This window comes from Crocodylus porosus, unplaced genomic scaffold (assembly GCF_001723895.1).
Source record: "Crocodylus porosus isolate Cpor-Errol unplaced genomic scaffold, CroPor_comp1, whole genome shotgun sequence".
Taxonomy (NCBI): Eukaryota; Metazoa; Chordata; order Crocodylia; family Crocodylidae; genus Crocodylus; species Crocodylus porosus.
The window spans coordinates 44,291,605-44,311,631 of record NW_017728931.1 but is presented as its reverse complement, the minus strand read 5'-3'; the positions used below and the strand labels follow the sequence as shown (position 1 = coordinate 44,311,631).

At 41.7% G+C, this 20,027-nt stretch overlaps 1 protein-coding gene across 1 annotated transcript in view; it reads left to right on the top strand.

Annotated features, from left to right (window-relative positions):
- Positions 1–320: 320 nt before the first annotated feature.
- Positions 321–20,027, top strand: part of NUP37 (nucleoporin 37) — a 39,361-nt gene continuing 19,654 nt past the window's right edge. Inside the window, exons 1-4 of the mRNA XM_019544745.1 lie at positions 321–513; positions 2,759–2,883; positions 4,889–4,961; positions 10,817–10,911. Of these exons, the coding sequence (XP_019400290.1) occupies positions 358–513; positions 2,759–2,883; positions 4,889–4,961; positions 10,817–10,911 (449 nt within the window). The 5' untranslated portion in view covers positions 321–357. The remainder of the gene's footprint in view (positions 514–2,758; positions 2,884–4,888; positions 4,962–10,816; positions 10,912–20,027) is intronic.

Below are 20,027 nucleotides of genomic sequence, written 5' to 3'. Positions count from 1 at the left end.
TTGTCAGGGAATATCTGTTGTACCTATGTTAAAGATCAGCTCCTTTACAAATAAAACTTCCTACCCAGAAGAACCATAGTGCCCTTTACCTCCCCCATGTAATACGAGGTTTTGTTTCTACCTGGGAGAAATGTTACGATCTTTCAATTCTCCTTTGCCTGACGAAGAGCATTTGGGCCCAGAAGCTTGCAAAAAAGACTTTTTTTGGGGGGGTAACTGTCGAATTGGTTTAATAAAAGATATCACCCTTAAGCCTTGTCTGGAGGTGGGAGTGTGTGTGGGTGTTTTTGGTTTTTTGTAAATCTCCTTCTCCTGTAACAGTCATTGCTTCTATGCCACCTCCATCTTACCACTGAAATGAAGCAAGACTCTGTTAGGAGCGCTGCCTACACTGTGGACTGCGAAGATTATGTGCACGTGGTGGAGTTCAGTCCATTTGATAGTGGAGAGGCTTGTTCCCTAATTGCATATGGCGGCAACAATTATGTCGTTGTAGGAACTTGCAGGTTTCCGGTGAGTGGGTTTTTTCTATTGTTTTTTTTTTTTAAACTGAAGGTTTGGAGCTTGGAGGGTTAATTCGTCTTTAAAAGTCTTGGTTAAGGAGTACGTTGGAGCCACAGCATTTTTTTTTTTCTTTTTAAAAGCACTAAGTTGGGCCCATTTTGTTTTTAGAGTCCAGCATAATTGTTCTTCAGGCAAGTATGTCCAAAGAAATTCACTCTAACGAGAATTATGTATAGTAAATTGAGGTTTGATTCTGCTAATATAGCTTCTTTTTGATCACTGAATAAGACACAAAAATAACAGATCTTTTCTCTTGGAGAGAGAATTCAATTTCTATGTCTTTCAGAATGTAGGTAATCACTACCTGAGGAGTTGTGCAGCTCTTAGTTTGGACTGTGCCTGGTGAACTGGAGATGTGCTGTGTGTGGTACAAAGTGCTATAATTTATCATATCTGATACAACTCTTCTCCCCAGAGCACTAAGTCCCAGTCTGTATGAATCCATTACTTATGGACTGACTTCCAGCCAATGCACGTGATACCAGAAATGAATAATTACTTGCCATATTTCCTCAAATATAAGACGAGGCTTTTTCTCCATTCAGGGTTGGGGGGGCATGGAAACCTCTTGCTTGGAACAGCTGCTCTTGTTCAAGATGGAGCCAGGGTAGCTTGTGTGGCAGGTAGGAGGTGTTTGGGGAAAGGGGCACACAGTGTGAGGGGACATGGGAGGGGGGGATGCACAGAGCAAGGGGGCATGGAGAAACAGTATGCAGGGAGCACAGTGCAGAAGGAATCATGGGGGAAAAGCACATGAGAAGGAGTGGTGGGGCAGCATGGGTGAGTGGATGCATAGTATGAGGAGAGCATGGGGCAAGGGGTTGTGGGAATACAGGGAAGGGACACCAGAGGAAGGGGTTGCTCTGTGCATCCCTTCACCCATACTCCCCCTGCAAGGGGAGTGTGGGGAAAGAAACATAAGGGATGAGGTGTGAAAGGGGCCACTCCATGCAAGGGAAAGCACAGAGGAAAGGGCATGCGGATACAGCAGGTAGCACAGGGCAGAAACACATGGAGGAAGGGGAGTGGGTTCACTTAACTGCATTCTGTTTAACTACATAATTTGTAATGGTAAAAAGGAGATGACAGTGCAGAAGAGATCCTATGCATAATCTTTATTTGTTGCAATGTAATCAGCAGGCAAAAAATTAGAACTGGCAGTATGTTATACAATTAAATTATGCACCTATTCATTATACATATAGGTGGTAGTCTTTGCATAATTCATGTTGGCCAATTGTTAGGTAAAAACAAAATGCTGTCTTTTGAGCATATAAGCATCAAGAATCAGTATAAATTATTTTTAATTTGTATTTTTACAATGGTGTTTAACTTAAACAATACAAAGCATTTCTTTTCAGTAAACATGTTTGCAAACCTAGAGAGGAGTGTTCTAGAAACTGGATCTAGTTTCTGAATTTCTTATCTGAATCCATCTGTGTATAAAAGAACATTATTTATGCATCCAGTGATCCAACAGCATTTACAATAGCGATATAGCAGGGACAGATTCAGAGGACTTTTTTCTATCCCTTCCAGTAGCTGAAACAACATGGTAATAAGCTTTTTGTAAGTTCTTGTGGTCATCTCTGATGCCTCTACTACCAGTGTAGCCTCTGTCTTTCTTTATTTTGTTTGGAGTAGATAGTCCATGCACGCTGGAAATGTTCATTACTACAGATTTAACTTGAAATAAGCTATCTATCTTGTTAACCATGTGCTGCTGCTTTCTTTTTCTCTTCTTAGTTCTTGTCAAAAATTCTAGATGGCTAATACTTGTATGCATGTGAAACTTTTTTTTTCCCCCCAAAGCTCCAATGCATTGCATCTTAAGTATACCTATGAAGTCATAACCTGAAACAGCTTACACACATTTTTAACCTTGCTTCCAAAACTAACAAAGATGTGAACTGTAATCTTAGATTTGTGATGTATATGCTTGTTCAGTAGAAACTGAATATCAGCACCTCACTTTACATGTCATAGGTCACTCAATATTTGTTCTGTGATTTGTCACTGTACAGACCCACAAAGAGGGCATGGCCTCTTTCATAATGAGTTGGGAGTCTAAGAGGCAACCAAGTAATTCTTTTTGGTCATTACTAGTGGCGACTGATCTAGAATTAAAAGGTTTTTGTCTTGCTAATAGTCTTCTGGACCATTTTCTTTAAACTTATTGTGCTACTTTATTTAGGAGGAAGATGCAGAAGTGGAAAGAATACAATATAAGATGCTAAGAACATTTCATCATGGAGTCAGAGTTGATGCCATAGCATGGAGTCCAGAAACCAGACTCAATTCTTTACCTCCCCAGATAAGGTATTTTTAAAAGCACTTGAGTACAAGAATACCATGACTTGAAGAAAGGCTGAAAGAACTCGGGTTTTTAGTATGGAGAAAAGATGACTGAGGGAGTGGGGTTTGCTAACAGTCTGTATGTTCAAGAAGGGTGATAGCAGTATTGCTGCCCCCACCTTGTCAAAAATCACAGGGCAGACTACATGACAAATCTCTTGGTGTGTGGGTTTTTTGGGGTTTTTTTTGGTTTTTGTTTTTGTTTTTGTTTTTTTTTAATCATGAGATGCTATTTTTGAAGTATGCGGGGCTATAGGGGTGTGTGGGGTTTGCAGCCCAGAGAAGGAGGGTCCCCACACACCCTGGCAGGATGTGGGGTACCATGAATGAGGTTGGGGGTGGGGGAACAGCAACCACCCCTTGGCAGAGGCATGGTGGTGGCAAGGGGGGGAGCTCCTGCAGGTAGCCACAGCAGTGTTGAAGGGGGAGGAGGGGGGTGGCAAGTGCTGACCACCCACAGATGCCATCAGAGGCAGGAGGGGGGTGGTAAGTGACACCACTAGCAGTGGCAGCGGCGGCGCTCCTTTCAGGGGTTGCACTGCCAATCTCAGGGTATATGTACACCCCCTACACATCACCAGTGTGGGGTACTGAGGAGTGAGGGGCAGCAATAGGGCTGGGGGGCTGTGGCTTGGCAGGGAGGGGCAGACGCACAGAGAGAGACAGCACCTAGCCAGTAAGAGAAGGGATAGGGGGGACAGATAAGGCCTCCATGGTGTGGGAGGGAATGGGACAGGGGCTGGGATGAATGGGACCCCAGGGCCAAGGCAGGTCATCCAAAGCAATGGGAAGGAGAGGGGGGATGGCTCCTCGCAGCTGTGCACACTTCTTCCCAGGGGAGGAATGGGGAGCACATGCTTCCTGCTGCCTTTGCCCCAGGAGCTCAGCTGCATGACTCAGTGTGCTTCCTGCCATCAGGCAGGCAGGGGATGTGCTATGCAGCCAGCACTCCTTGCATCCCCTGCCTGCCCGGCAGGCAGTGACAGCATCATGTGGCTGAACTCCCGGGACAAGGACAGCAGGGAGCCTGCAGCAGGCAGCCTGCCTCTGCCCTGTGGGGGGGCATACCTCTCCTGCAGTGGTGTGTGCAGCTGCAGGGAGCTGTGCCCTCTGCTCCATCCCCACCCCCATGCCTCTGGACATCCTGCCCTGGCTGCAGAACCCTATTTCATCCCAGCCTTTGCTCCTGCCCCAATCCCTCCCTTACCATGGGATCCTCAATCTGCCTCTGCCCCTTCCTCCCCACAGTTTTACCATCTGAGAAAATTTGGAGACTTTAGGGTTTGATGGGGAGATCATGAGTCAGAGTTATTTTGACTTAGAAATCGCAAGTCTTGCAATATTTTTGTGACCGTTGGCATTACTGTGATGAAACTCTTCTCTGTGGTCATGGTAGGCAGGACTAGGTGCAGTGACCTCAAGCTGCATGAAAGAAAATTTGGGTTGTAGGTTAGGAAGAATCTCACTATGGGGGTTTTTAAACATAAGAACAGGCTATCCACAAGTTGTGGAATCTCTATCCATGGAACTTTTCAAGAAATAGGGTAGACAGACACTTGGCCTGAATGGTTTAGTCAAGTATGATCTTGCCTTGAGCAGGGGACTGGACTACATTTTCCTCCCCACCCCCCGAGGGTCCCTTCCAGCCCTCCTTTCTTAAGATCCTTTGAAATGTACTTGTACTTGTACTTGTATGGCCAAAATATTTAGGAGAGGGTTGCAATTAAATGCTCTTCTGATTGATCTGTATTCAAAAAACAATTGATTTATTTTATCACTGTAAAGGCTATTATTGCCCAACGGTAGTGATAAGTGTTAGAAGTGTGTGTGCACATGCAGGCATAATAATATGAATTTGTTCTTCTAAAAACATGAAGTGCAATGTAAGCCTGTTGGCCATTTACCAGATTTCCAGCCTAACTCAGTGATGCAAAATAAAGCGTTTTTCTGTTTTATCTAATCCTTGTAGGTTTTGTACTGCAGCTGCTGATAGGAAGTTAAGGCTGTTCACGTCAGACCTCCAGGAGAAGAATGAATATAAGGTAAGAAAAAATTATTTCTAATTAGGATTGAATTAGATGTTAGACTCAAGAGGGTCCAGAGCAGGGCCACTTCTATGGTTAGGGGCATACAGGACAAACCCTATGAAGAGAGATGGAGGGACCTGGACCACTTCAGCCTCTGCAACAGAAGGCTGAGAGGTGATTTTTGTGGCTGCCTACAAATTCATTAGGGGAACAAAGCAAGGGATTGAAGAGGCTCTTTTCAACAGGTGGCTTCTTGGGGTAACAAGGAACAGTGGTCACAAAACTGACAGAGAGCAGATTTAGGCTAGCTATCAGGAAAAATCACTTCACAGTAAGGGTGGCCAAAATTTGGAATGGGCTTCCAAGGGAGGTAGTGCGCTCTCCTATCTTGAGGGTCTTTAAGAGAGGGCTGGATAGGCTTCTGGCTGGGTCAGCTGACCTCAGCACTCTTTCCTGCCTAGGCAGGGGGTCGGACTCTGATCTGTTGAGGTCCTTTCTGACCCTAGCATCTGTGAATTGTGTGCATCTTGTTTGCTTTAGGCGAGGTTTTTAGTCTTCAGCTGTTTTACCTCCCTAATGTGCCTAACGCAGTAAAAGCTAACTGTAACTGCATGAGGGAGATGATCTATTATCATTTGCAAAATTATTCCTGTTCTACCTCCAGCAAGCATTTAATGTGTTGAACAAATAAGATAATTGTATTGTTTGCTTTTAGCAAACAATTATAAGTTGTTATTCTTATCGTATTGCTTTAGTGAAATTTGTAAATAAATGACAGCCACTACTACTGCTATATTAAATATAGTAGGTGCATAGGGCTTATTCCAGCTTTGTACCTTTTTAGTAGAAAGAATGACTGCATAACTGAATTTAATACAGCTCTACAGCAGCAAGTAGGTATTTGTGGTTGGTCTAAAACTGCTTTTATGCGCCTCCTTAATCTATTTCTCTCTGAACTAAACATACCGAGTTCTCTTGATCTTTCCTTGTGTGGCTTGCATTCTGATCCCCTTACTATTTTTGTTGCTTGCCTTCTGGATCTTCTCCAGTTTCTCAACACTTTGGGGAACAAATGCAGAGCCCAGAACTGCTACAGTTCTTCAACTGAGGCCTAACCAGGCCTGAGTAAAATTGTATCATCTCTTGTGTCTGTCATCCTTTAATTCCACTAACGCATCCCAAAATGGCATTTGCTTTTTGGTGATTGCATCCTGCTGCTTGCTCATACTGAGCCTGTGGCTTTCCCTCGTGTGGGGCAGTATTAAAAGCCTTTGTAAAATCTAAGTCTCTTGTGTCTACTGCATTCGTTTTATCCACTGAATATACTGTTAAAAACTGAGAAACTAAATGCAACTGTGATGGTATTGTCAGTTGAATTCTATAAACAAACCAGAGTTGGATCCTATAAGTAATGTAATTGGCTGACAAGCAGTTTCTGTTTACTCTCCACCTCCTCTTCTTCCCCAAAACAAACACACCAATATCAGCTATTTTTGGTGTTCATGCCAAGGGGGGAAAAAATTCAACTTGATAAGAAAATGTAGTCCTCTTATACTAATAGGAGCTACAAAAGAAGTATTGAAAGAGTCCACATTAATGTTCATGTGAAATGCTTCATTCTACATGAGAAACAACTCCATAATTACTAAGAGGAAAAATATACCAGCCCTTCTGCTACCTTTTCTCCGCATGGGAATGGACTTTTGTGCTTTGAGGATCACATTCTTCAGGAACAACCACTCTTCGTGCGTTCCTTTTGCCTTCAGTCCCTGGTCCCACAGCACTTCCCCTACTATTGCCCTAAGCCTGTTGAAATTTGCTTTTTTGAAATCCAAAACTTCAGGCCTGGTAGCTGATCTGCCTGCCTTGTGATGGGCAGTGAATGTGATTGTTTTGTGGTTGCTGTCGCCTAGGCTACCCTCTATATTCAGGTTGCTCACTCATCTCCTTTGGCCAAGACCAAGTCTAGGAGAACGTTACCTCTGGTTGGCCCATGCACTTCCTGAGTCGGGTAGAGCTCTTCAATACAGGTCAGGAAGCAATGTGAGTGATCTGACTTAGCTGAGTGTTCCTCCCAAGAGAAGTCTTGGTAATTGAAGTCACCCATGATGACCATGTCCCATACATGTGCAGCCTCTCCCAGTTCTTGAGAGAACTCCAGATCAAGCTCTTTCCCGTGGTTTGGTGGTCTGTAGTATACACCTACAGTTAGGTCTTTTCACTGCGCCCCCCTCCTAGTTTAGCCCAGAGGGTTTTGAGCCGCTCTTCTTTGGAGCCGATGTTGGCTTCCAAGGAGAGGTATACTGCTCCCTCACAGAGAGCAACACCTCTACCTTTCTTTCCTACTCGGTTCCTTCTGTGCAGGGTGTAGCCCTTTCTGGCTATGTTCCAGTCATGTCAGGAGTCCCACCAGGTCTCTATAATCCCTACTAGATCATAATGCTCACTGGAGAGTAGGAGGGCTGGCTCCTCCTGCTTGTTTCCCCATTCTCCTGGCATTAGTTAGTGTACAAGCACCTGAGTCCTCCAACTGAGACCCTCTATTTCCTGTCACACTGAGGCAGAACCATTCCCTCAGCTCTCACAAGCGTGGCTCTCTTAGTGTCTCCAACTTCGGAGCTTTCCTGTGTGCCAGTCCCCGGTCATGCTCCAGTGAGTGTTTTCCCCATCCCCTAGTAATCTTAGTTGAAAGCCGTATCTAAAAGATTGGCCATCCTGGCCAATGGGTCCCTTGTTGGGGGTATCTGAAGTACACACAAATAATGAGCAGCGCTGAGCTATGGGAACACCACAGTTTGAAAATGCTCCTTATGACTGATAGTAGTTTTAAGTATGCTGTGTTTTTGCTTCTTGTCCAAGTAGCAGCAAGCTACTGGGCTAACAGGGCCCCTCCACCAATCATCAGTGGGAGGCAAAAACTATGGCATATTTAAAACTGTAGTTTTCACCTCTCTGCCAATTGGGCAAGCAGCAAAGCTGCTCTACCAGTCAGTGGTGGGAGGGGCACAGGCCAAACTACAAGATTAAAGGAGCTGCTGCACTGCACTTCTGACATGAATTCCACTGGTCCCTATCTGTGGTAAATCGTGAGCCTTTTGGCTTTGGACTAATGTATAAGTAGGTACAAAAGTGCTGCTTAAGAGTGTTTAATGGCATACCTGTGCCAGAAATTACAGCAGTTTCAAAAAAAATAAATTGCATCAATTCTGGATGAATTAAGTCTATGGGTACTATAGTGAATTGCCTATATGCAGATGAATAGAGGCATGTTTATTTCAAGGTTAGCATTTTCAAATTTGCCCATTACTTTCATGTGCTCAGGGACAGCAGCATCTGACAGTAAATGGGAAAGAAAGGGGCTGTGGGAGGAAGAAGTTGTGGGGTGATGTTACTTGAAATATTGATTGCTTAAATCACAAGTAAAACCTTAGAAGAGGGGGATAAAGCAAAATGCTGCGTTTATTGATTTATATGAGGCAGATACATGATCTTAAGCACACCACTCATACAAACATATACATGTATCACCATGCACATGTGCATGTGAGTTTATGTATGACAAAAACAACCATTCCATCCAGCAGTTATAGTTACCAGCAGCAGCTGTTCAGTATTAGCACTGGGTGGCCAGCCCAGGCCTATTGAGGTGGTGATGAAGATTGAAGCTGGAGCGGGGTGAACAGACATGCCTGTGCTCTGAAGAAAGCAGCAGCAATCAAGATGGCTTGCCCAACCTGGCAATACTTAGATCCTTCCTCTTATAGGAGTTGCCAGTCTTTGTTCAGCATTTTGGGGTTTTTCCACATTGTCTCTGTTTTCAAAGTTGTTTCTCATCCATCTTCTCATTATCTCAACTTGGTCGTGTCAGTTGTAAAAGTTGGTATCTCAGCCCACCTGGCAGAATATGCAGCACTCCTTTCCCTCATTATCTCCTTTGTGTGCCAGGTCTCAAGCAGATTCTTCATGCATCCATTAATTAGTTCACTGACTGGTAATTTACATGCTGGCACCTTGTTCCTTACACAAACAATTAAATATTCCTATTCTCTTACCATTTACCCTTTCACGTAACTCCTCTTATATGCAGGGCCATGCAAAGTTCATTCACTCATGTCAAGCAAAAAGGCAAATACACAATTGAATTTAGCTGAAATACAGAAATAAAGGTTTGTCTATTAATTGAGCCATTTATGAAATGCAGAAATAAAGGTTTATCAGTTCAACGCTAATATTATTTAAAATAAAACTAACACACACACAATGTTAAGGCATAAAAATAGAAATTCAGACTACAGTGACAGGGCAACCTGACTCCCCCAGATGTTACAGGGAAAATACAGTGAGAGGTGAACCAGTTAAAGGCATGCCTCCAATAATTAGGTTCTAGACCTGGAAAATTATAACTAATTTATAAATATTCCATATGTAGAATCTATTGAGGAGATGATTTTATATTCAGGATTATTTTATGCTAAAGTAAATAAAATATTTCTGCTGAATATATCAATGATTCTACATATGAAAGATGAAAATATGAATGACTGTGTCAAAGTTACTAAAAAATACCAGCCAATAAAATGAATATAACCAGAGTTTCCTAATGTATAGTCATCTTTGATATAAAGATATATATCATTCTATTACATTTTTTGAGAAAGAAGTAATAAACAATTCAGCCCTAAAGTGCATTGTGGAATATCAAAACTTATTCTGGACTGGCCAGTGTTAGCCAGTCCAGTAAAACAGAAGGCTTGATACCTCAATTTTCCAGTCACCCAGAGATGAAAATTCAAGGAAACTATAGGCTGACAACTAGATGTTGAAATTTATAGTGAACATGTGGTGGCATTTTGATTGTTACATAAAACGTATGTTATGTTGGATCAAAGGACTCTCTCCAGGGAGGCACAAAACATGCAAAACCAATTGAAGGAAGTCTGGTTACAGTCTGGCTAATTACTAAACATTCTGTGTTTAACAGTAAACAATTGCATTTAGCACTTTGGGAGGGATTTGACGGAAAAGTCTGACTCAGCCTGAGTGGAAAAAACAACTTGCTTCAATTATCAACACAGAACTGGAAGCATACAAGAACAACATCAAAAACTGGTTCAGAGAAACTTTCTGTTACTTCGGCAACCTGAATAGTCCTAAATACAAGATCAAGGCTGAGCTCAGATCAAGAAGCAAGGAGTGAAATCTAGCTAATTGTTTACAAGCGTGTAAGAATTGCTTCTTTGTGAACATTTAGATTTGAATATTTTTATTCTTCTGCTTTGAATAGTTTTGTATGAAAAAGTGTGATAATTCATTGCATCAAAACATTGGGGAAATTATGGGAGTAAAACCATGAAAGATAGGATACTTGAATTGAGAATTTTGTCAGTTTTTCAGAAGCATTTAAATGTGATATATATCATATTCTGTTGGTTTTCATCAAATAGCATGAGAGGTGCTGAAAATGCAAACAAGTTGGTAAAAGTATATCTGTATCCAAGGGCAGATAAAAATGAATAGTAGGCCTAATAAGCTAATGGACTAGAAATTCACATGTAGGGGAAGGACTTACTATTTGTTCCAAGATGCTGTGCTGCTAAATAGGTTTCTTATATGGGTAAATTATATTTAGTAGTCTAAAGTAAATATTAAAACAAAGAACTTACAGACTGGAACAATAGTTTAGTAATACATAGATTAATTTTAGAAACAGTTTCTATACATTTATACACCTTTCCTCCTTACCATGTAGAATGCCAGCTTCATTGTAAATTTGTCTGCTTTTCCTGTAACAGAAACTTCTGGAATGCTCAAATACTAGTATTTATTAGAAGTGCTTTGGACTTCAAAATAAGTCTCTTTCTTATTGACAGATTTTTGATGGCCATTCAGATTACATTAATGACTTGGTATTTGCACCTAAAGAAGGTCAGGTGATTGCAAGTGTGGGGGATGATCACACCTGCAGGTATGTATCCTGTGGATAATGTGACTATAAAATGTCAAGTTTACTATTTCTTCATTTTGACTAGAATATCTGAAAACCATAGCAACTGAGAATATTTAAACAAAACTTTGAAATATTTAAAAATAAAAGGGTTTTTTTAATATGTTATTACTAAAAATGTCAGTCAGCTGCCTTAAGGAAAGAGATATTAAGTAGTTTGACAATTAATTGTTTCAGTGTTAAGGTACAACCTCTGTCATGTATCTTTCTCTTGTACTTTATCTGATCAAGTTAGCTGTTCTTGGTCACATGAAAGGGAAATCTGTCTATTCCTAGACTTACTTAGGCTGAGGAGAGCAGGAGTCCCCAGAGCAGAGCAAACATAGTCAAAGATACTTTCCTCCATCCCCATCTCTGGGTTTATCTTGCGAATTATGTGTACATGTTGGCACACTAAATACTGGGTGGCAGACTGTGTAACCCTTAAAAGGATCTCACAGCACCCTGCTTGAGAATCATTACTCTACTTCCTCCTTGGGATGACTCAAAGATCAGTTTGAAAGAAAAAGATATTTCAGGTCCAAGCTAAGAAAGTACTCTCAAATAAAACCCATATACACATTCTTACCATGGATTAGATTCTCAAGGACCAAAACCACATATTGGATTATGCAGCTCTAATGGTTCAGTTTAGTAATGAAGATCCTACAAGAGAGGACATTACTAGGAATGAGAGAAAGAGGATCCCATGATGCACAGGGAAGCAGGAGACCAAGCGTTTGGGGACCGTGAAGACTTCTGAGAAGGGAAGACCGACAGATCGACTTTGACTTGTATGGTTTAAGTTACTGACATAACAGTTAGTGAATAGATTAAGCAGTCAAATGACAATCTAACTTTTTAAAGTAATGTTTCTATTTTTAAATTGCATATGTTGAATGTCTTTAAAAAGGCAACACCTGAAGAGTGATTATAAAGAGGATGGAGATAGCATTTTCTCTATGACTGCAAGGGACAGAATTAGGAGAAATGTCCTCAAAACTGAATCAGAGGAAATTTAGGTTGAAAATTGGGAAGTACTTTCTAATTATGAATGTGGTTAAGAATTGAAACAGTCTGCATAGAAAAGTGTGGAATTTCTATCCCTGGAACTTTCTAAGATAAGGTTAGAGGGACACATAACTGAAATTGGTTGAATTGGTTCCTACTCATAGAAAAATTAGAAGTCTTATTTTGGCTGGCAGAAGGTTTTTGTATAACCTCATTTCCATCAAGCCATACAAAAGTCTTTTAATTTTTATAAGAATGAAAAAAATGTAAGATCTACTAAGGGCCTTAGCTGGTTCACTTCCTCTTTAGGTTCTTCTTTGGACTAGTACAGTTTTTCTTCAGAAAAAAGGCTGATTGAATGTTTTAAATAATTAAATGTTATAAAAGAATGTTGCACAGATGAAGAAATTAGTTAAAATGCATTTATTGGTTTGACACTAACAAAATAAAAGAATGTAATGAAAGTTTGCCACCAAAATTGAACTCTAACTTGAAAATATAAAGCAGAAACTTTATCCACAAAACTATAAAGTCTTTGGTTAACAGCCATGGGAAGTAAGCAGAATTTGTTTGGCCACCAGAGTTCTCATTTTTTCCATTCTTGCAAAAGAAATGTGGTGCAGGAAGATGTATTTTTTTAATTGAATATAAAAGTTACACTTCAAAAGCCAAAGGAGAATGCATTCCCTTGGATTTACCAAGATCATACTTAATTTACTGTGTAATTTGCTTCTTCAACAAAAATGTGAGAAGAGAAACAACTTTTATGGCTGTAAATTTCTCTTAAGACATCTGTTAATGGTTTTGATATGCAATACTAGAACAACTAGTACAAGAACACAAACTTCCCAGTATTTGAGGGTGTTGTCCTTACATTGCTAGATTTCACCATTACTGTCTAACAGTGGTTTTACTGTATTAACCATAAGTGAGTTAAATCACTTTCAATGTACAGCTGTTACAAAAAAATATAGAAATATCTCTGAATTTTCTGTAGTCACCTCTCTACCACAGTAGAATTAGTGAAGGTTTAAAGATATTAGATAAATCTGAGAGGTACATATTTCATGCACTAAAAGAACTATTGGTATGTTACCTCAACATGACATTTTAGTGTGGAACCTATTTGGTTCCATCACTTGGATGAAAGCTTCCAATAAAAGCCTAGGTACGAAGGCTCCATTCAGAGGTGTTCTCCCTTGTGAATCAGTGCTTCCTTCATAAGTCTTCTAGTTCAGCAGTTCTCACTACTACATAGAAAGCTAGCTGGTCACATAATAAAGATTTCTCCTTAATTCCAGTTGCAAAATTTAAATTAAAGAGTTAAAATATTCTTTCCATGAGAGCAACTGCATTAGTCATCACAGAGATGTAATGGGAAAGAAAATGGTATGTGCCGTTAGTTTGGAGGAGAGGCATCAGTGAGATCACTCTTGTATTAAATATGTTCTATGTGATGTTATTTTAAGAATCCATGCTAAGTATAGTTTTAATATATTATTCTGAAAGTGTCATTTGTCAGCTGATGATAAACCTGCCTTGGCCATTCAAGTCATTAATGATATCAAAGGTGCAAGTCATCTTACTTAACATTGCACCTGCAGATTCAAGAGAGGGGAAAAAAAAAACTTTTTTTCCTGCACTGATGTATAACTATTTATGCTAAAGCTGAATTTCAAATATTAAAAAAAAGGGCTGGCTACTGGTACAAGACCTGAAAATCTGCTTGACATTCCTCTCTCCAGTACCCTTAATAGTCACTGGGGGGCTGTCACTGGTAGAAGGGCTGCAATTGGTAGATCCAGGTGTCTGTCAGATGCTTCTGTGGACTCACAGCATGCAAGTCAAAAGTGGATATGTGTCCTTTCCTACTGCACTATCTGCAGTAACTCCTCACCACCCATATTTCTGGATTATTGTGTTAGGAGTTGACTAGAACATGGGTGATCAGCCTGGGTCTTGACACTAAAGAGGCAGGAGCAGTCAAAATTCGGAAGCAAGGGTCCCAACACAGTCACAAGCCAGAGAGGATCAGGAGCAGACACAGCCAGGAGCCAAAAGCCAGAAGCAGGTGTCCAGACTGGAACCACAAGCCAGGGGGTCAGGAGCCACCAAGTTAGGAAGTAGGGGTCAGCGGTCAGGAACCAACAAGCAGGAACAAGGGTTCAGGCATATGAGCCAATGAGAAAGGCATCTGTCCCCTGGGTACTGAAAGGGTTGCTGCCTATAAGCAGGCAGTCATTCCTGTGCAGGTAACCAGAACCAGTTTGGGGCTAATTGGCTAGCCTGCCTGTTGTCCCAACTCCTCTGACATGGGAAAGTTATATAGTTGTCTCATTACCCTGGTTTTTGTGTGTGTGTAATTTTGCTTTGCTACCAATTGTATAACTATTCATATTCTTTCAGTTTAGAGTACTCATGCCATAGTGCAAATTGTTTTATGGATACACTCAGAAATTTTCCTGCAGATCATAATTGGATTCGATCTTCTTTGTTTCACATGACCACATGTTTTGCTAGTGTATGTGACCTTGGGGTTAAATTAGCTTCCTAGGTGGAGATAGTGGGGAGGAAATTTGACATTCAAAATTGGATTAACTTGAATGCCAAAACTTAAGGCAGGGGCTAGTAGTTTTTCATAGGGTGTGGACAGAAAATGTTTGAAGCATTTCATATATTTGAAATGCTTCAAAGGGCAAGAGGACACATGTTCATAGATTCATAGATTTTAGGGTCAGAAGGGACCTATTAGACCATTGAGTCCAACACCGTGCCGTGGGCAGGAAAGAGTGTTGGGGTCAGATGACCCCAGCCAGGTGTTTGTCCAATCTCCACTTAAATACCTCCAAGGAAAGGGGGCAGCACCACCTCCTTTGGAAGCATATTCCCTATTTTGGCAACCTTGACTGTAAATAATTTTTTCCTGGTGTGTCCAATCTGAATTTGCTCTCCTTCAATTTGTGGCCATTGCTTCTAGTTACCTCAATGGGCGCCCTAGTAAACATTGTATCCCCTGTTTCCTGCTGTCCCCCCCCAATGAGTTTGTAGGCAGCCACAAGATCACCTCTCAGCTTTCTGTTATGGAGGCTGAAGAGATTCAGGTCCCTCAGTCGGTCTCACAGGGTTTTTCGTGTACTCATAGGGTTTTTTGTTTAGTCCTTTACCAAACGGGTGGCCCTCCTCTGAACCCTTTCCAGGTTATCTACATCCCTCTTGAAGTGCAGCACTCCTGATGTTCTTCCAGGTGTTTTGAAAATGGTGGAAGCACTCAAAATAACCCTGAAGAAAGCAAGTACTATGTTTAGAAGCACAGTGGGGAAGACTGTCAGTAAGCTCTCTCCTATGTACTCCACCTCAGTTCTCCCACAGTGCCCCTCTCTTCCCCAGAATCAGGAGGGCACAGGTTCCTCACCTCCCAGTTCTGGTGGGGGAGTGCTCTGGGTAAACAGGATGTACAAGACAATGCTCACTGATGGTTAGCTCTGTTTCCCTCCCCCTCTCCTTCCCCACCCTGTTGTTTGGGGGGCAGGAAGTAGAGCCACAGGTTGCAGCAGCCCTTGGGAGACTCCAGAAGTTTTATAAGAACCAAAATAAAAGCTAGCTAAGAATGACTCTGCATGGCTATCATCTTCCCTCGGCCTTCCAGTTATTTGTTCTTTAAAATGCTGCCAAGACTTGTTCCTGGGTGACATCTTGTTTTTTTAATTCAATAAATGATGCAGTCTTTGGATAGCAGTGCCAAAAATCATTCTGTCCTCATTTGCTCCTGCCTCCAGCAATATTTAACGTCTGTGTCACCGTTCCCTTTGTTGCACTTGCATTAAGATTACTGTTTAGCCAAGAATTAAAATTTTTTATGTTCCTCTGTTATTTTGTCTTTGGCCTGTTTGTTGTGGCAGGACACCTGCTCTAGTGTTTAATGTGTCCAAGTCGTAACAAACATTTCTTTTTTTAATGATTAAGACTTTTTAAATGCAAGACTTCTTGATTACACTTAATATAGTTAATATGCATTGTGATGGGTTACAGGAAGATTTGGAATGAGATTATGGACTGTGACAAGATTATTTCCTGATTTTTTTTAATTTTTTTTTTAGATGCTAGTCTAATCCTTTGCCTATTTTTGTATGCTGTCTAATATGTTGCCCAGGTATGATTCATTTAAGCTATTATTGCACTCTAATCATTGTACAAATGTAAGGTGGTCACTGATATACATATCTAATCATTTTGTAAACTAAATCAATAACTTTTTTAAACAAATTTTAAAATTTACATTCAGATTCATTTGTTAGCAAAGTAGAATAAGGTATAGATAAACATGCACTTGTAGCAGCTTCACAAGTTGTGTGGGGAGCAAGCTGTTACTTTGAAACTTGAATCTTTTATTACATATTCATGGCCTGGTAGCAATGCAAGTGCAGCTAAATCATAGCAACTGAACCCTATTATGAAGCAGGGTTAAAAGTTGGGGTGATTTAGCTGCACTTGTATCACTACAGGGCAGAGGTGGGCAAAATATGGCCCATGGGTCATATCTGGCCCGCCAATTGATTTTATACAGCCTGCAGACAAGTTTTGGGTAGACCTGTATCACATTTATTAGCATTTTTATAAGTGTTGTTACTCTGATTAAGTGTGGAAATGACATGAAGGATCCTTTATATTATAAATTTTAAGTAAAGCTGTTGGTAAACACCATTAATTTTGTGTGCAGCCCTCAACAGCTCACCAAAACTCATTAAGTGGTCCTCCAGACCAAATAGTTGCCCAGCCCTGCTTACGAGGTCATGTACATGTAACAGTTACAGGCTGTGAGATCTTGAGCAGTAGCAGGTCCCTCTCTTCTTTTTGAAATTGCTTCAAGTATACATTTGGCTATACCTACATTTTTAGTTATGAGGGTTAATTTAATGAAATTAATTGTCCTACAAAGTAATTTACTGCAGGTTGGATTCAGTTCTCACTCCAGCTAGTCTGGGACCCAGTCTGAACTTGGTGCCTGCCCCAAACCAGCTGGAACAGCACTGCACATAGCTTGTCCCAGAGCAGGCACTGGATCCAGCATGAGATTGGGTGGGGGGGTTGAACCTAGAGGCCCCAGTCCCACCTGTGGAGTCAGTCTTGCACTGTTTATCTGGCTCATGGATCTGTTCCAGGTTACTGATCTGGCTTTTGGAGCCAGATGAGTTTGACTCCCCATCCCTACCTCCTTCCTGGAGCATGGAGACTTTTAAAACCTTCAGCTGAAGCTCTGCTGCCACACGCACAAGCATTCAGGACTAACTGGACCAAAGAGAGGGACCAATAAGGAACATGAATATTCCTATTTGGATATTTACCTGGATAAAAGGAGACTTGGGCTCATATCCTGGCTACTGGGATTATTTATCTGTTATCCAGTGATTGATTGTAAAACAGTACTTGGAGAGGTGATCATTAAGTCAGGTCTCTCATCTGAGTTGCCTAATAATTAGGTTAGTCATGCTCCCTCCTGCTTGCAACTTTTCTGATCCAGCAAATCTCACATTCTTTTTGTTCTGAAGCTTGAAGGGCCAGAAAAAATGGTAAACAAAAGGTTCTGGGAACAGGGATCAGAACTCAGGCTTCTCCTGCTCCTATTCCCCATAAGTGCCCATATTACTAGGCTGCTGCACTGTGCTTGCTTGCCCTTTCTTGCTGCAAAACTGATGCTGTATAGCGAAGAATGTAATATTTTCAAAAGGAAGTGTGAGCAGTTAATTGCCCCAGTCTAGCCTGCAGAATGCTGCTTAGGGCAGTGGTTCCCAACCTTTTTTTTACTGCAGCCCAGCGGGAGTGGGACAGGGCACATGGAGCTGGCTGCCTCCCTCCCAGGGCTCCCCCACCGCCTGGCTTTAACCCCAGAAGCTCAGTTGTGACCCTGGAAGCCACTCACCCAGGCAGACAGACGGGGTCCTGAGCAAGGGACTCATGCCACAATCCTGCAGCCAACCTGCCATAGCCTGGTACCAGGCCATGGCCAGGAACCTGTGGTCTAGGGAACTGTCCTGGGAGACAGAGGTTTGAAATTCCTCAGGCTGAAGCAGGCATTGAACCTGGGACTCTCACTCCCTTGATGAGAACACTAAGCCCTAGGGTTCATTATTAAGCTGAAGACAGTCACCATCAACTTCAGCTAGATAAGGTTTTTGTTTTGCATGTTTGTTTTTTAAACTGTCAGCCCTGCTCAGATCTTTGAAAGAACAGCTATGAGAACCTACATTCAAGAGAGAATTCTGGAATCTGGAAACCAAGGGATTGAAGGCACCTTACTGCAGACCCTGAGTCTAGAGGGGAATAGGATTTCACACTGGAGAGGGGTTGGATTTCACACAACTGTGCTTAGAGTTTAGTTAGCTCTACAGCTCCCCTTCCAGTACGCGGACTGTTTTCGATCAAAACTTTTGAAACCTATCTTTCTGCACCCTTCCCTAGACATCTAACTCCGGGGTCTGGATTCCAGTGTGTAAACTGAGGTCCAGGTTCTTACAAGTTTGTATTGTGATAACTGACTTGTAGATGCCCAAGTCTTTCATTGGATTAGCCCTTTAGAACTCAACTCAGCAAAACCACTACAGTGAAAATAAAATGGTGAAACCATGAGCATCTATTTAGGTGATAAAGAAAGAGAGGTTTTTCTACATTGTATTTGGTAACTGGTAGCTGATGCATGAAAGAAAAGGGAAGAAATACAAGTAAAGAAGCTTTCTTTAGCTGGAACTTGATAGTATTTAGCTTTTTTCCCCACAACCACTCTACCTTCTTGCCTTTAGAGTATGATAACAGATTTGAATTTGATGTTTTGTCAAATTGAAGGTTACTAGAAATGACTACAGGGTAATATTTGGCAGGCGAATATAGTTAGCCAGTTGGAATTTAACATCTTTCCTCTTGCAAAAGTGACTTCACATTTTTATAACTACAGAGTACAGTTAGGACCTTACCTGAAATGAAATGTAAGAAGTTCCTTTCTGCTGTATTATACCCCTACCACATTGCCGGTCCAGTATTAACTTAGAGAGAAACGTGCTACCTGCTTGATAATTGGTGCCATTTTCTAACAGCATCTAAATTTTCTTGCAAAATCTCCCATTGCAAACCTAACTGTTTGGTAGTGCTTAGCTTATGGTACTGAAGAAAAGCATGCTATAAAGCTGTACAGCTGCAAGATCCTTGTTTAATCCTACAGATGTTTAATAGTCTTGATATTTCATTAACCCAGCGGTCTACAACCTACATTGGCTCACAGTTGTCATTATTAAACAAGCAGTACACCAAAGGCAAAGTCCTATTGTGCTCTTCCTTGGTTGGAACATTTTAATTTTCTTTGGCTATAGGAAATGCTTGAGCGTCCCAAGGGTAGTGTTTTTTCCATAAGACATGAATTGGGAACCACTGCATTAATACCTAACAATTCACCAACAAGTACATTTCTTAATACTCATTTTTGAGTATTAAGTAAAGTTGTGCATACTTATTAGGGCTATGCAAAGCTTCAGTCGCTGATTCAATTCGGCCCAATTCAGTGGCCAAACCTCCAAATCAGAATCGAATCAGGAGACCCTTTAATCTCTCCGAATCAAATCAGAACCCTCTGAATCAATTCGGAGAGATTTGATGATTTGGGCATAGACACAGCTTTAAAAGTTTTTTCTACATACCTCAAGGTACCAGGCAGCTCGTGAACACTGAGATGGTGAGGTGGATGGAGTGTCCCACAGGAGCATGGGGGGTGGTGTTTCCAGCATGCTCGGCGGCAGACCCAGAAGTGGACCAGAAGCACTTTGGGTCCTGCCGCAGAGCATGCAGGACACCCCCGCTTCTGGCTCGGCAACTGGTGCCTCCTAGATCTGAGGGGGAACCTGGGGTCCCCCCATGGCCGATCACTGAGCCGGCGGGGCCCCCCACACACTCGGCACTGGACCTGGAAGTGGACCGGAAATGTTTCAGGTTCACTTATGGGTCAACTGCCGAGCATGCGGGGGGGAGCCCCCTACACTCCTGTGGGATGCTCCATCCGCCCCAGCATCTCAGCATTCACAAGCCACGCCTGGTACCTTGAGGTA